General features: G+C 38.1%; 1 protein-coding gene across 1 annotated transcript in view; it reads right to left on the bottom strand.

Annotated features, from left to right (window-relative positions):
- Positions 1 to 15,717, bottom strand: part of LOC114369390 — a 27,884-nt gene extending 12,167 nt beyond the window's left edge. Inside the window, exons 1-11 of the mRNA XM_028326621.1 lie at positions 15,468 to 15,717; positions 14,377 to 14,851; positions 12,393 to 12,484; positions 10,735 to 10,899; positions 10,051 to 10,438; positions 8,181 to 8,299; positions 7,834 to 7,906; positions 7,531 to 7,751; positions 7,401 to 7,445; positions 6,169 to 6,262; positions 5,689 to 5,880 (exon numbers count right to left, since the gene is read on the bottom strand). Coding sequence (XP_028182422.1) covers positions 5,689 to 5,880; positions 6,169 to 6,262; positions 7,401 to 7,445; positions 7,531 to 7,751; positions 7,834 to 7,906; positions 8,181 to 8,299; positions 10,051 to 10,438; positions 10,735 to 10,899; positions 12,393 to 12,484; positions 14,377 to 14,851; positions 15,468 to 15,514 — 1,911 coding nt within the window. The 5' untranslated portion in view covers positions 15,515 to 15,717. The remainder of the gene's footprint in view (positions 1 to 5,688; positions 5,881 to 6,168; positions 6,263 to 7,400; positions 7,446 to 7,530; positions 7,752 to 7,833; positions 7,907 to 8,180; positions 8,300 to 10,050; positions 10,439 to 10,734; positions 10,900 to 12,392; positions 12,485 to 14,376; positions 14,852 to 15,467) is intronic.

Raw genomic sequence — 15,717 nt, 5'->3', positions numbered from 1 at the left:
TGTTGTAAGCACTTTGCACCGAGTATTGCCCACTTGGATCTGCCATCCACACCCAGTCATCTCTTCTATGCATCTGAATAGGCTTGCTTTCAATATCTTTTAGGAAACTAACAGCCATTGGTATCTCGTTATCAAATAATGGCCTCCTCCATGAGAAGTTCCACTCCCACTCTAATTCCTTATATCCTCCCATCTGCTGAATAAGCTGGTTTTGTTGGCAAGAGATTAAGTATAATCTGGGATACTTTGCTACTAATGATACCTCTCCATCTAACCATTTATCCTCCCAGAACTTGATTCTGTCACCGCAGCCAACCCTCCACAATATGCTATTTTGAACATCAGCACCCTGTTGTGAGTTTTGAAATGCCACCTTTAAGTCCCTCCACCATATGGACTCATTATTGCCATGAGGTACTTCATCCAAACTCCTCCATCCACCGTACTTGGACTCCAGAACCCTAACCCACAACTGACCTTCATGTTGAAATAGATTCCACTTCCATTTGCCGAGCAGAGCGAGATTGAAAGTGTTTATGTCCTTGATGCCCAAGTCCCCTTTATCTTTTGGAAGGCAAACTGTCTCCCATTTAATCCATGCAATCTTGTTTTGTTCTAAGTCGCCACCCCCAAAGGAATCTACGTTGGATGCTTACTAACTTGTCCATCACCTTCTTGGGGATCCTAGCTAACTTTCTCTCACACTTTTTGAGAATAGGATCCCACATCTGGTACCGTCTAGGGTTTGCCCCTATAGGTATTCCAAGGTAAACAAACGGGATGGACAACAAGCTACTATTCAAACAACCAGCTGCCTCAAGCTTCCACCCATCCGACATTCCAATTGCACCAAAATAGCTTTTTGTAAAGTTAATTTTAAGGCCTAATGCAAGTTCAAAGGTCCACAGAGTTGCTTTGATTGCCTTGACATTCTCCATTGATGCCTCCAAAAAATATGGTGTCATCCGCATATTGGAGGATGCCAATTTCCACATTATTTGATCCCACTGAGAAACCCCTGAATAAATTTTTTTTCACCGCTTCTTTCACCAGCCCATTTAATGCCTCAACAACAATATTGAAGAGAAGTGGTGCTAATGGATCCCCTTGCCTAAGCCCTCTTTGTGGAATGAACTCAGGCGAGGGGTTACCATTTATCAGTACCGAAATAGATGCGGATGTTAAACACCCCTTTATCCATTGGATCCATTTGGAGCAGAATCCCAGCCTTCTAAGCATGTAAAACAAAAATTCCCAGCCTTCTAAGCATGTAAAACAAAAATTCTCAGGAGACTGAATCATATGCCTTCTCATAGTCCACTTTGAAGACAATGCATGGCTTCTAGCTTCTTTTAGCCTCCTCAACCACCTCATTGACTATCAGTGCACTATGTAACAAGTGTCTGTCCCCTATGAATGCAGATTGCCTTTCATCTATTATGAGTGACATAACCTTCTTCAATCTATTAGTCAGTAACTTGGCAACTATCTTGTACATGCAGCTAATAAGTGATATGGGTCTATATTCATCCAGAACTTGTGGACCCGCCACCTTAGGAATTAAAGCTATGAAAGAGGCATTGCAACCCTTTGGGAACATTCCATTGACATAGAATTCGTCCAAAAACCGAAGGACATCGGGTTTGATTACATTCCAAAAGCTCTTAATGAATTTAAAATTAATTCCATCTGGGCCTGGACTTTTCTCACTCCCACAATCCCAGACTGCATCTTTTACCTCTTCCTCCTGAAAGCGCCCCACTAGCTTGTGATTTTCTTGGTGGCCAATGGTTTGAAAACAGATTCCATCTAAGCGAGGTCTATCTTGGTCAGATTCTTGGAATCTTTGCAGGAAAAATAGTATGACTGTCTCTTTTACTCTTGCCGGTTCTTCAATCCATGAGCCATCAATCCACACTCCATTGAGGGAGTTGCTTCTACGGCCAACATTTAACATCAAGTGGAAATAATGGGAGTTGCAGTCCCCTTCTTTTATCCATCTAGATCTCGCCTTCTGCCTCAGTAAAGATTCATGAGATTGGGCAGCTACCCACAGATCTTCTTGGAGCTGTTTCTTGATCAACACTTCTTGAGGGGAAAGGTGTCTGTCAATTGTGCTCTCTTCCATCTTGTTTAACTCTTCCTCAATCTTCTTGTATTTCTTAAAAGTATCCCCAAAATGGTCCCTATTCCATATTTTCAACCTTGCTTTCAGCCTCTTTATTTTTTCTTTAAGCACATAGCCTCCCCAACCCCTTTGCTGGTGGGATGTCCAGCATTCCTGCACGATTGACTTGAAAGAGTTGTCCAGTAGCCAACAATTAAGAATCCTGAATGGTTTTGGACCCCAGTCTACAAACTTAGACCTGAGTAAAACCGGGCAATGGTCAGAAAAGTTCCTATCTAGTGGATGCTGGGAACTTCCTGGCCATTTGGCAAGCCATTCTGAGGATACCATAAATCTGTCCAACTTGCTCCTAGCAGCTCCGTTGGGTCTGAACCATGTGAATTTTCTTCCCACCCATGGTACATCCTCTACCTCCAACTGTTCAATCCATTCATTGAACTAATTGATACTGCTCTCCTCCACCCCTCTTTGACTAACACCCATTCTTTCTGAATGATTTCTAATGTTGTTGAAGTCCCCCATTATACACCATAATCCCCCCTGATTTGAGATTTTCAGCTGTTTGATGGTATCCCATAGTATTCTCTTATTTTGAATATCACATGGTGAGTATATGCTTACAATATGAACCAATTGTGCCTCCTTAATCCATTGACCTGTTAACAGAATAAAACCATTTTCAATAACTTTCCTTTCTAATTTGAATGTTTTGTCACTCCACATGCATAAAATTCCTCCTGTCTTGTTGACTGCAGGCTGCATTTCCCAAGTTATTTCTGGGTCCCCCCACAGTGCCTAGCACATTGATTTCTCAATTGTCTCCTTTGTTTCCTGGATACATATCATATCTACATTCTCTTTTTTAACCAATCTCCTTATTGTTGACCATTTCACCCCCTTCCCTAGCCCTCTAACATTATATGTGATGATGTTCATGGGTTATCACTTTTCTTCCCCAATCTCTCTGCCTCTTTCCTATCTCTTTCCTCCATTATCAAGATTTTCTCAACAAACCTCCCCTGATCTGCAGCTCCTGTTACCCCCAATTGTTTTGCTATATTCCATATATCTGTTGCAGCTTGCTTCATGTTTTCTCTTTGGTCTGCAATCTCCACTACAGCCTGGACTGATGATACTTGTATGTGGGCAGAATTATAGTTAGAGCCCTTTCTTTCTTTTTTTGTGTCCGTTACTAGCTGTTGTTGTGTGCTTATTACTTTTAATTGTGACTCAATTTCATGAGCTTCAGCAATTGCACATTCCACCTACGATTTCTTTTGGAACCTCCTGGTTCGAGAATACACCTGCCAGGGGGGAGCTGTAGCTACGTTATCAGTTTGTGGGCTGAAGGCAATGGGTGTTGTGCCTTTAAAAGGGGTGTAAATAGAAAGGCCCATTTCATTTGAATTACTTTCCTCTTCCAGGTGGTGGTCACGTTCCTCTTTCTTCTTCCATCTAAATTCCCCTACCACATCCCCCCTCCTTATGTCTAACCCATTTTCATTTATATAGCAAGTATTCCTTTCTGCTTTGAATTTTCTTTTCCCGACATCCTGTAGCCTACCCTCTTCTTAGCTACCTTCCTCTGAATGGTTGACCTCAGTCCACATTGGTTGGTGTGCCTCTCGTTCTGCGTCCATGCCCAATATGGAATCCACTGTGCTTCCTTTTTGCCTGGCCTGTTTTGTCTACGAGATGATACTATTACTCAGTGGTCGTTGTTTTTCCTTTTGACCACTGGTTACTTGCACGCGCTGGTCTTCGTCATCCCCGTCTCGTCCGTCATGACGTCAGCAACCTTCGCGACGCCATGCGCGGCGTGTGCGAGCTGCGCTCCCTTGTGTGCCACCTGCACAAACTCGGGCGCAACTGTCTGGGCCTGGTTTTCTGTCGGATTCACGGTAAGGCCATCTTCCAACGCCGATCTTCTTCTGTCTTCTTTGAGCGGCATTCCGACGTCACTTACATCGGTTTCTATTTCTTCCGATGACCCGTACTCGCTCCCGCGCCGGCATTGATGCATCTCTGAACAAATCCCACCTTCCTCCACTAGATGCACACCGTACACTTCACCTTGGATGTGTACATTGACGGTGTGTTGTATGAGTGGCTTCCATGGTGTTTTAATGAGGACTCGTGCCCTGTCCAGCCTCCGAAGCATCTCGACATCGTCGTCCACGTCCACCACTTCTCCAATACCAACCACTATCTTCCTAATTTGTTCCGTGTCCCAGGCCACTAATGGGATGCCCCAACAGTTCACCCAAGTCAGCTGGCATCCAGGACGCAATTTCGGGTTCCACTTTTCCAGTGAGTGGAACGAAGAGACTCCTCCTTCTATTTCTTCTTCCACCATCTGCTGAGCTCTGTCGTCCGTGAGGCCTAGTAAGAGTACAATATCGTCTCCCATGTACTTTGGCGATATGTCAGCTTCGATGCCCCAAAGTAAGTCGTCTTCAACTCTATTGAACATGGACAGATTTTTTAGTCTTTCCACCCACGTCTCTTTGAGCCATTTAATCCCTGTTGTCGTTAAGTCAAGATACACCGAAGACCATGATCCTTCACGGCTATGGTTTTGACTACCTGGTCTTCCCATTGGAGCTGGGTGTCTGTTGTTCCTGGCCACGACCCTTGAGTCGTTCTCGGGAATGGGTGTCTTCGAGAAGGTTCCTCCTTTCCCTTTTGTTGTTTCTCTTATGTTCGTTTAGCTTCTGGTACTATCTGTGCATCCCTGACTCTCCCATATTTTGGGATGTTAACATACATCTTCAGCCCACTGAAGATGATGTTGTCTAGCTTCTTTTCTAAGCTGCGCACGTCTTCCATCCCTTTAAATCTAACAAACCCATATCTTTTACCGTTCTTGTTCCTTTGTCTGGATATGAAAACTTCCCGTACATCACCAAACTTTTTGAAATGAAGCCACAGTTCTTTCTCCGTCGCATCCTCAGGGAATCGGGTGAAGTAGAATGATTGTATGTCATTCTGGCCTCTCCAGTTAGCTCAAATGTAACTTTGTCGTTGTCCATTCCTGTTCCAAGCCTTGTTCCGATGGGGATCCACTCTCACTCTCTCTCTGTCTTCTCTCTTCTAGTCCTAACTCTCTCCCACCCACTCTCTGTCTCTCTCTCTCTAGGCATTCTCTCAAAGTTGTGTTTCTTAATATTTCCTTATTTTAACAAGACCCCAAGTGAATCATAGGTGTACAATGAATAGTTATGTGGATTCGTCCATTTATTCTTTGGAATCCGAGAACCATCAAACACATCAAATTTAAGTAGATTTGTTTCCTCATTTTATGTAATTAGGACTGATTTTCTTATTTGTAGTCATCAGGCCAGATTCTCAGCCCATAATTCTATGATAGCTTTTATTATCAAAGCTTTATATACTGTAACCTGAATTATACAGTTTTGATCATTAGAAACTGGTATTCAGTTCTTAATCTCCTTTGTCAATTAAAATTCATGGAAATTAAAATAATTCCAAGGTAGATATCCATTATGCATTGTTCCAAAGAATTGATCAAGGAGGTTGGTGAGGGTTGGAAGGTGTACCTCTTGCAGAGAATCAGCTTTTGCTCTAAAAGATGCCTCCAGGAATTCAGCTTCTTTCCAAAGTTTTCGTATTTTCTCCAAATCAGAACAGGCTGCTTTCAAATGCTCTTTTCCAGAACTAGAGCTTGATACGTGCAACTCTTGAAGCAACTTTTCAAGTCTTACAACAGTCTCTTCAACACTTTTCAATGCCTAAAATTATATGCCAAAGAGAAGGCATAAACAAGAATGAGATACTTCAAAACAAAAGGTTTATAATTGCTATGAAAACTAAATGTATTTAACATGTGATGCATGAACTCATTTAACATGTTATGCATGAACTGTACATTATTCTAACAGTATTCAAGAATAAAATAAATGTATTAATCTTTAAGGCCTATATTTTCAGGCTTGACACTAATCCAAGTAATTTACTAATTCAACAAAACTGGAAGCAGCACTTGGATGAAATTCAAATTTTGAAAATGGGAATCAAACCTCATCAAAAGAACCTGACTCTTTTATAGTTGACTGAACTGTAGATCTACGTCTATGAGCTGCTTTCTTGCCTTCGGTCTCCAATGCCTTATCCCTGCATTACATTTTACAAAAATAATAAGCAACACAACTTTGGAATAAGAAACTCTATAAAACATCAGGTTCACAACCCCTGGAATTCTAGTAAACGCTATAAAATATAAATACAAAGTATGTATAAACAACTTCAAAAAAATGTTGGCACCATACAAGACATTAGACAATTAGTTCAACATCACATGGTATCTGCACTAGTTGCATGAGGGTGTCGGTGCTAAACAAGCTCTCTGGTAGATGATGCTTTGTCCCATAATATGACCATTCAACCCATATCCCTTGCACGTATATAGAATTTTTAACTCCCCCCACCTCCCTCCCCCCCCAAGTGAATGAACATTTTCCAACCAAATGGAGCCATCATGTTAAAAGGTAGCACTATCTTGACCAACCTCGAAGTTCATTTCCTAAAGGATTGTCTTGGACTTTGACAAGATACATTTGAAAATAGTACCATTTATGCTTCAGAGGCACAAATACAGAATTTCATAATAATTTGAATCATAACAGAACTAATTTCACTGCCTTTAGAGGACACAACATATATGCAAACTTAATAATCAGTGGGCCAGTTTCCAAGGTTGTTATTCTATCCTCTAGATTCAACACTTGGCCTTCCATTTTGTCTTCCACATGTAATTATTCATTTGTTTGAAGAGTAGTCACATGCCATATTCACTTTCTTTTATGTGATTGTGGCTGTTTAATAGAAGTAAATTCTCCTCTGAAGTAAGAGTTGTAGGATAAAACCTAGCAATGTAATAACAAATTTTATATTGAAGAAATGAAAAATTTATTGTGAAAGCTAAAGTTGACGAAATACACACATTTATTGGCCAATTACAAAAACAAGAACAACAAAGCACATTTGACAACCCTCCAAACATTTTTTGGTGAATATTTTGGCATGAATATAACAGAAGCATATGCAACTGTAACATGCAGTTACTACACTGATCTCTTTCAGTTGTTCTTATGAAGCTTTCAGCAATCAATTTCATGGTCTTAATTTTACTCCAAATATGTATAGTTTTGATGCCTGAATATTGGCGTCAATGAATTTGTACAAGTACAATATAAATGCAACTATTTGAATGCAAATACATTGTAAATGCAGACTTTGATTCATAGATTACCTAATCATCCCAAGTTCTTCCATGCATTCCATCAACTTCTTGTGCCTAACATAAAATAAAATACATATAATAATTTATTAAATTAGAAGTTAGTATTTGTCAAACCATAAACAAACATTGTTTCAGTTACCCTGTCGACAGAAACTCAGCTGCTTTCACATTTGAAGGGCTCTCCAGCCATGTACTGTATTTAATAAAGCTCTGCATCCAATGAGAGCAAACATCAAAAGCTTGGCGCACTGCTTCAGCATTGGGAGGACCTTCATGTTTACTTCTATGCATATGAGATTGTTTTGTAACGCTGGTGATTCCCGGATAAAATGGAAGCCAATCCAACTCTTCACAAACTACCTATGCAGTTAATAGGCTTTTACCAGTTAAAATAACTTAATGATTAAGCGTGTCTGTAAAATTTAATGACCATAATACTAACCTCTACGTACAATTGATATGAACTAATGGATGAGAGCTGAGGGTAGTATAAAATACTGCCTCCAATAAGATACCTGTAACAAATAGTTATATTAAAAAAATGCATAAACATTCATAGAAAGCAAAAACAAAGTTAAAGATAAAGAAAGATGAGTTTGAATTAGATGGAAAAGGAGAGAAGTGATATGGTGTGTAAAGTTACTAACCTAAAATACTTATTTATCTAGGTCATCTACTAGCATAGTACAGCTAGTACAAGCCTAGCCTAATAGCCACTAACATGATAAGACTCTTAAACAACAAGAAACATAATGTTTTAACAACAGGAATAACATATACAAGTTGTACCTGATGAAATCTTCAATTGGATCATCTAGAGTATCAAAACCATTTGTCAAAAGAAATGACCTTGTACTTCTGCCTAAAGCAATAAAGAACCCAAAAACAGCCAAATCCTTCTCCAAGACCTGCAGTGTGCTAACTTTCAATTGAAACTTTTGTAACAACAAAGCACATACATGAATGGAAGAGGATTAGCTCTAGTATACTCAACTGAACTCATCTCTTCATTCTTTTGTTATTTCATTTACTGAATGTTCTTTCTCTTCAAACTTAATTGTTGATTATGTGATCGATTCTGATTGATATTTGTTGATTCGTTTTGTGTTTCTTAGTTACCTTATTTAGGGGATTGTTGAATCATATCTTAGATTTGGGGATTCCTTTCCTTTTTTCTGTATATCTTGTATCTCATTTAGGATATTGTTGTGTCATATCTTATATGATGATAGTATGATGTTTGGCACAGAAAAAAATTGTTCATGCAGTTTGGCTACAGGTGGAGGCGTGGAGCAGTTACAGATTGACAGGAGGGAGGCACTTTCACATGTGAGAACAGAGTTTAACCACTAGACTGTTTCTAGTTATAAACCTGTGAATTCAAGTATTAATCAAGCCCAAGAACAGCACTATGTTCCTTCTCCAAGCACGAAATCAGGCAGGAATACAATAGGAAAAAGTGAAAGTTCTGCTGCTAGTTATTCATGAAATTCATCGTTCAGATACAAAACAAAAACCCCACAGCACTAGGTATTTACTTTATCAAGAGTATGTTAGGAGGGAAGAAGGATGTTGTTTTCATTGTGGCCAACAATTTGGCCACTTCATAGAGGTCGTGAAAGGAAGTTGAGTGCTTGTTTGGCGGGAAGAGATGATGGGAGGTTGAATTGATGGAACCAAATTCAAATATTGATCTGCATGGGACAATTTCCTTATTTCAGCCTTGAGGACAAGGTTATTTCTATATTGGACCAAGTTCTGAATTAAGCATTCTATATTTGGAAGTTATTAGGCACATAGTTCATTTGGGAGTATTTTGGGGATTCTAGATGTGCGTCAGCCTTCAAAGTGGAAAAATACCCTGGACAATTTATTTATTCCTCCTAGTTGCCTGCACATAACCCAACCTTTGTTTCTGGGGACCCACTGCTATTTCCGGCTACCATTTTTTTTACCAGCAACCCACTTCTGTTTTCCTCTTTCTCCTCCAGTCCTGCAGGTTGGACACTTGGACACACTTTCCTTCTTTCTCTTGTTCCTCTACTCACTTTCCTTTTTTCTCTTCTATCAATTTTCACATTTTCTTTTTTCCCCCACTACCCAGCTGCTGAGCAGTAGCTGTATTCTGATTCTTTTTGTTTCTTGACTCTGTTATCCTCTTTTGCTATCTACTGGTATGTTTTGTTTGAGGACTATGAGTTTTTATAATTAATCTTGAACAGTTCATGAATTATGAGTAAAATATTAGAATATCGATTTTGGAGTCAGCCTCTCTGCGCCGCTATCTGGGATTGATAACTATGATTAGGCAGTTATTTTTATATTAATTTCAGATTAAGCAGTTATAGGTTATGATGACAGTTACAATGTTATAAAAGTTGTTACATATTTGTAGAAGGTAATTATGGTGTAAGATTGTTATTTCTGGTGTTTTGAAGGAGGGAACTCCTTGTTAGGTGGAAACCCTGTGTTTGTTGATGTTTGTACTTTGTACTCAAATCGTGGCTTAAAACATGTTTCTATAATTTACTCCAAATTCAGTGTGTTTTTTCTAGGGTCCAATATCATTTCAACTGAATGTGTTCTGAGACATTTCATCCAGCATCATCTCTCTAGAATTGTCAAAACCATGCCCTCTTCAAAATAGAACATAACTAACCTCAATACTTTCAGATGTTGTCAATCTTGACCATATTTTTTCCTTATCAATAGCTTGCTGTAGCTGCTTCTGAGCAAGATTTACCCAGAAAACAACCTCTTCTGAACCCCACTTCTCTTTTGCTCTACATGAGGCAGCCCGAGGACCAAAATGTACAAGAAATTCTCTGTGCAGACCAATATTTTTTATAGAATTATATGCTTGACTTACAGGAATCAAACCAACCATCATGTCCATCAAACTACCGGATATCTCTGTGATCATTGAAAAGAATTGCGAACAAGAAACTCTTGACGGACCAAGTTTAGCAATTGCAGCAATACATGTTAGTGCAAGCAGAAGAAGTGATATGTCACTTGCACTGCTTAAACCCATATTTTTTCCAGACCTGAGAATTCAGTTAAAAGATCATTTATTCATTGTCTATAACAAAAAAAATAATAGTAATAATAATAATAATAATAATAATAATAATAATATCAAGGAACAAGAAATGACAAGTAGCAGTTAATATCTCATTTTTTCCAGACCTGAGAATTCAGTTAAAAGATCATTTATGCATTGTCTATAACAAAAAAAATAATAGTAATAATAATAATAATAATAATAATAATAATAATATCAAGGAACAAGAAATGACAAGTAGCAGTTAATATCTCAATATATAGATAAGAGAAAACATACAATGCAATGGCAGCAGTAAAGCGTCCATCCCCTTCTAACTTATTAACAAAGGATGCTACTGCAGCTGGTACTTGCTCAGACCAAAACCATTCATATGCTTCAGGGTGTTTGGCTGATAATTTTTCTCTAATTAAACTCTCCAGGGGAGCAGATAGCCTTAGCAAACTGAATCAATGAAACATTTGCACAAGTTTTATGCCCAAAGCTACTAGGGAGTAGTGTAAAATATTAAAACTAAACAACATGAAAAGAGAAAAAATAGCCAGGAAACACGTCAATAATGGTGAATCAAAGATTGGAAGGCAATCGAAATGGTTTAGAAGTGTACAATCATTTTTTGTGTGGATAGAAAATTGATATGATATTAAAAATTAGTCTGTTTGATATTGAAGGTACAACACAAGTTACTACCTTAAACACGAGCCCAAAAATTCAAATCAGATGGTTCTCATTTGAACTGGCTGTGAAGCATGGACTCTAACACAGATACCAAACATAACACAGCTAATGTCTAAAATATTAGACATTGGGACACCATGTGGGTATAGCTAGAAATAGTCTAATGAAACAAAATATGAATAACATAACAAAAGATCTAAATAGGTAGTATTGTTGACCTTTTTAAAATAACCTTATATGTTTTATCTATGATAACAAGCCTCATTACAAATTAAAGTAAGAGGTGTTATCTTTTTATATTTTATATTATATTTTTAGCTGACTTTTCTTAAAGCTAAAAAAAATAAATATTTTTAAATAATATTAGTGTGTGCCATCTATATAGCAATGTTAGCTCAAGTGTTCAAGTTGTGTAGAGGTGTCAGCTTAGGTGTCCAAGCCAACAAAAAATAATTTTTAATTGCAAACCTAATGAAAAGTGCCTGACACATGTAAAACAAGTCCCAACTGTGGAGTAGAGTGCTAGTATCAGAAACGTGTCCGACATTGTGACACTTCAAACAAGAGAGTTGTCCGTGCTTCATAGGGAACTGGATCCCGGCATCACTTTTGAACAGCATGGGATACAGTTACGAATCAAACAGTGCGTAATCTTTTGATCTGGTAGCTGCTCCAATTGCTGGCAATCGGGTTCGCAGGGGTTTTGGCTTGTGGTAATCGGATTATTGGTACAGGGGAATATTGGTATATCAGAATCTTGATACTCCTGGTGTAGTTTTCATATGGTGGGGGGTTAGCCACATTTCATGGTGAAGCTATATTCTAAGGTTTCTTTTGTTTTTATGTTGCTGATGTCTTGGTTGTTAGAATTGGGGTTAGTTAGTATTTATTTCATTATGAATATTAATACCCTCTAACCTTGCAGCTTTCAACTGGACACTTATCTTTTGTAATTTCTTATTGAAGGTATCTCTGGTACCATATATTTGGTATAAATTTGCTGATTTAAAAAAAAATCTTTAAACTTCAGAATTTGACATTAAGATGTAAAATAGCTGTATAAAACACACTTATAAACCATAAAATGACTGAACTACTTATCTTATGAAATATTTCTGGTACATCTATTACAAGTTTACAACACACAAATTCAAGCATAGAATTTCTACTTCCTTCTGATAAATAAGTCTAACATTTTATTCTTTGCAAAGTTCAATGGAAACAGATAAAAGTAAACCAAAATACAAAGCAACTGCTACCTCCTTTGAAAAAATACATTAACATTTCTGCCTCTACCGTCACTTTGAGATGAAATTTCACTTGCAGCTTGCAATAAGGAGTACACAGCAGCCTGAGAGAATTTATGCAACTTGTTTCTCAGTTTTTCTATAATTTTGAAAATTTAAAAACAATGAGCTCAAATAACTTGTCAGTTATGACCAATGAGATCCTAAAAGTTCTTGTAGCAAAGGCAATAGAAGAAACATCACTCAGATTAATTTATGATGAACATGTATATTACAGCAATATATAATTAGGTTCCATCAATACAAATGTTCATTAGAAAAAAGAGATATAATGAGGATGAAGCCAAATTCCCTAATCCTAAGCCTAAAAGCAGACAACACATTAAATTACCTAAAGCCAAAGACTCAACTGCCTATTACTTCAAAATAGTGAAACATAAAACACCTACTTACAAACATATACAAAAAGGTGAAACAAGACCATTTCCTTCGGCAGTTATGCAGTGATAACTTTGAAGAGTCGTACCATACCATTGAATCACTACTGGATTGGCCTAGGAGGAGGAGAGAACCACATTTCAGTGATAATGCTTTTCAATATTACAAGAAGCAATATCTGTATCACATTAATGCATTAGATTTCATCGTAAAACCAGATCAAGTTAAGTAGTTCAACAAGTATATAAATCACACCCTTGTGGCTGAGGTAGACAATATGGGACTTTTCAATGCCCTCCCCTACACCAAAAATTGTCGGATCAAGTGATATGTAGTGGAAACTATGAATATCCCCTCCATAAACCATGGAACTGTTAGATTTCAACTTAAAACCAATTGGCACTAAGTGAAGTTGTCCAACAGATATATAAGTTGTATCCCAAGAACTGAGGTAGACGATGTGGAACTTCCTAACACCCCCCCCCCCTCCACAGATGTCTGTCAATACAGGCAAGCCAACTAGAATAGGCAAGAACTAAGATGTCCAACAGATATATAAGCTGCACTCCAAGAACTGAGGCAGGCAATGTGGAACTTCCTAACACCCCCCCTCCACAGATGTCTGCCAATACAGGCAAGCCAACTAGAATAAGCAAGAACTAAGATGGACTATAGGCTCTGATACCATGTTAGATTTCAACTTAAAACCAATTGGCACTAAGTGAAGTTGTTCAACAAATATATAAGCTGCACTCCAAGAACTGAGGCAGACAATGTGGAACTTCCTATCAGGAACAACAAAAATTACTAAAGCGTTGAAACCAAGTGGATAGAGAGATTTTCTAAATATAATTCGGACTCATTCAGAATATACAAGGAATTTACATAATATATATGGAGCAATTCCTATTGCTACTATACAATAAAAGAGCTATATTACATGCTACAAATCTATCCTAATAAAAGAAATTATAAAATCGATATACAAAAAATAATTTCTATCTCAACATAATGCTTTTAATAATCAGTAGAAAAGAGAGATAATTAGTTGCTTTCCATATTGATGCACTGTATATCTGTCCTACTGATAAAAATACAAGCAAATTAAAGTTATTAAAAATGAATTAGTATTATAGATAAAAATGTCACAAACACACACAGTAACACCATCTCAATGCTTATGACTGATAAAATGCTCTATTAACTCTAATATTGATGTTCCCAAGTACATGCATAACATGCCTAATAATGGAAAGCTTCTCCTAGTATGTAGTAACCATAATTGTGCTTGTTATTGACATATGTCGGTGCATATTTTAGTCAGTATACCAACAAAGACTTGCAAAATAAAACCTATTGTCTTCTTCCTTTTAACAATTCATGTAGCTTGTATTTGTCTAAGCTCACATGAGTTAGACTATAGAATAACATGCTATCACAAAGGCTGTCAGTCTAAAATTTATTTTCACAAATGCGTGTTGAACTTTATGCATGATATGACCCAAATAATAATGTGCAACAAAAGTCATGATAATATCTGACAAGATAAATGCCATACCTGACAAGACAGTGCCTTCACCCATGCATTTTGGTCTACCCCAAGCCAGGCTGTTGATAACCAGGACATTCGTGAGAACGATTTATGTTCTTTAATTGCCAGTTCAAAAACCCTGGCTGCATCATATAAAGCTTGGACAAGTCCATCGCAAAACTCTTCATCTTCCAGTGATCTATTCAGTTCCACCCTCATTTTTTCTAGGTCAGTACCGGTGCTAGCTTGGAGGCTCCCATTGACAGTCACACCATCATCAGAGGAGGCAAATGGTAACAGGTGCGCCCCCCTTCTAGGTTTAGAAATAACCAAATAGCATTTTCTAAAGCCCAACAGACCATAATTACTGCTCGATAAAACATCATGTCGTATGAGGCATCCCTTTCTTGAACTCCCCCATTTACTCAATAGTACGCAATGTAAGTCTGACACTTTTCTCCCTGCAAAAGGGGAGCCTTTCGAAAGCCAACAATTCGAAGAGCTGCCAATCGATATGATATGCAATTAGTACCAGCGCATAAACAACAAATCATACGCAAGAACTCGGCTCAAAAGGAATGCAATAAATATGAAAACAAAGCAATAGTTCAAACACACTAATACGCTATTTCTCACGGAGCTGGTGCCAACCAATATAATAAGCATTACCTCATGAACTTAAATAGCTAACCAATGCTCTGTTAACCCACAGCAATTAATAATAGATCCTCCTATTATCTAAATCTCTCAAATTTGATAATAATTAAAACACATAGGCAAAGCCAGATCATTATCACCTAAAGAACTTGCAACAAAACCACGCATCAAAAGTCATGACTACTCTCAACCATTCTTCACCGATTGAAACACACATTTCCATGCTGCGAAAGACAAGAGCATCAAAATCAAGGAAACAGACACTTCCTGAATTACAATTATCGTCACAAATTAGCTCAAGCAGTTTCAGCGTATGCTGTATAATACAGCGGACAAACGTTCCAATCGTAATCTACGCGGAAAACCTAGGTGCCTCCACGCTCACTCACTCAGCGAAGAAGAATCGTAATTGTAATCGTAATTCGCAACCAGCAAGAGAGAGAGAGAGAGAAATCGATCACCTTAACGGAAGCAAGTTGTTGTTGGTGCTGCGCAGTGTAACTGCCATGAAGCCGATGCAGAATCGGAGTGAGAGAATGGAGTTGCTGTTAGAGAAAGAGAGGGAAGAAGAAAAAAATCACAAGTGAAATGAAAGAGTGGAAGAGCTTGTGGCGTGACCAAACTGAAGAAGAGAGAAGGAAGGAAACGCTGACGTGGCAGGAAGGGTGCTTTATCTGAATACGTGGAGAGCCAGGCATTCACACACCAGTA

This window comes from Glycine soja, chromosome 10 (assembly GCF_004193775.1).
Source record: "Glycine soja cultivar W05 chromosome 10, ASM419377v2, whole genome shotgun sequence".
Classification (NCBI taxonomy): Eukaryota; Viridiplantae; Streptophyta; class Magnoliopsida; order Fabales; family Fabaceae; genus Glycine; species Glycine soja.
The sequence above is the reverse complement of the archived record's forward strand: the minus strand, read 5'-3'. Positions and strand labels throughout refer to the sequence as shown.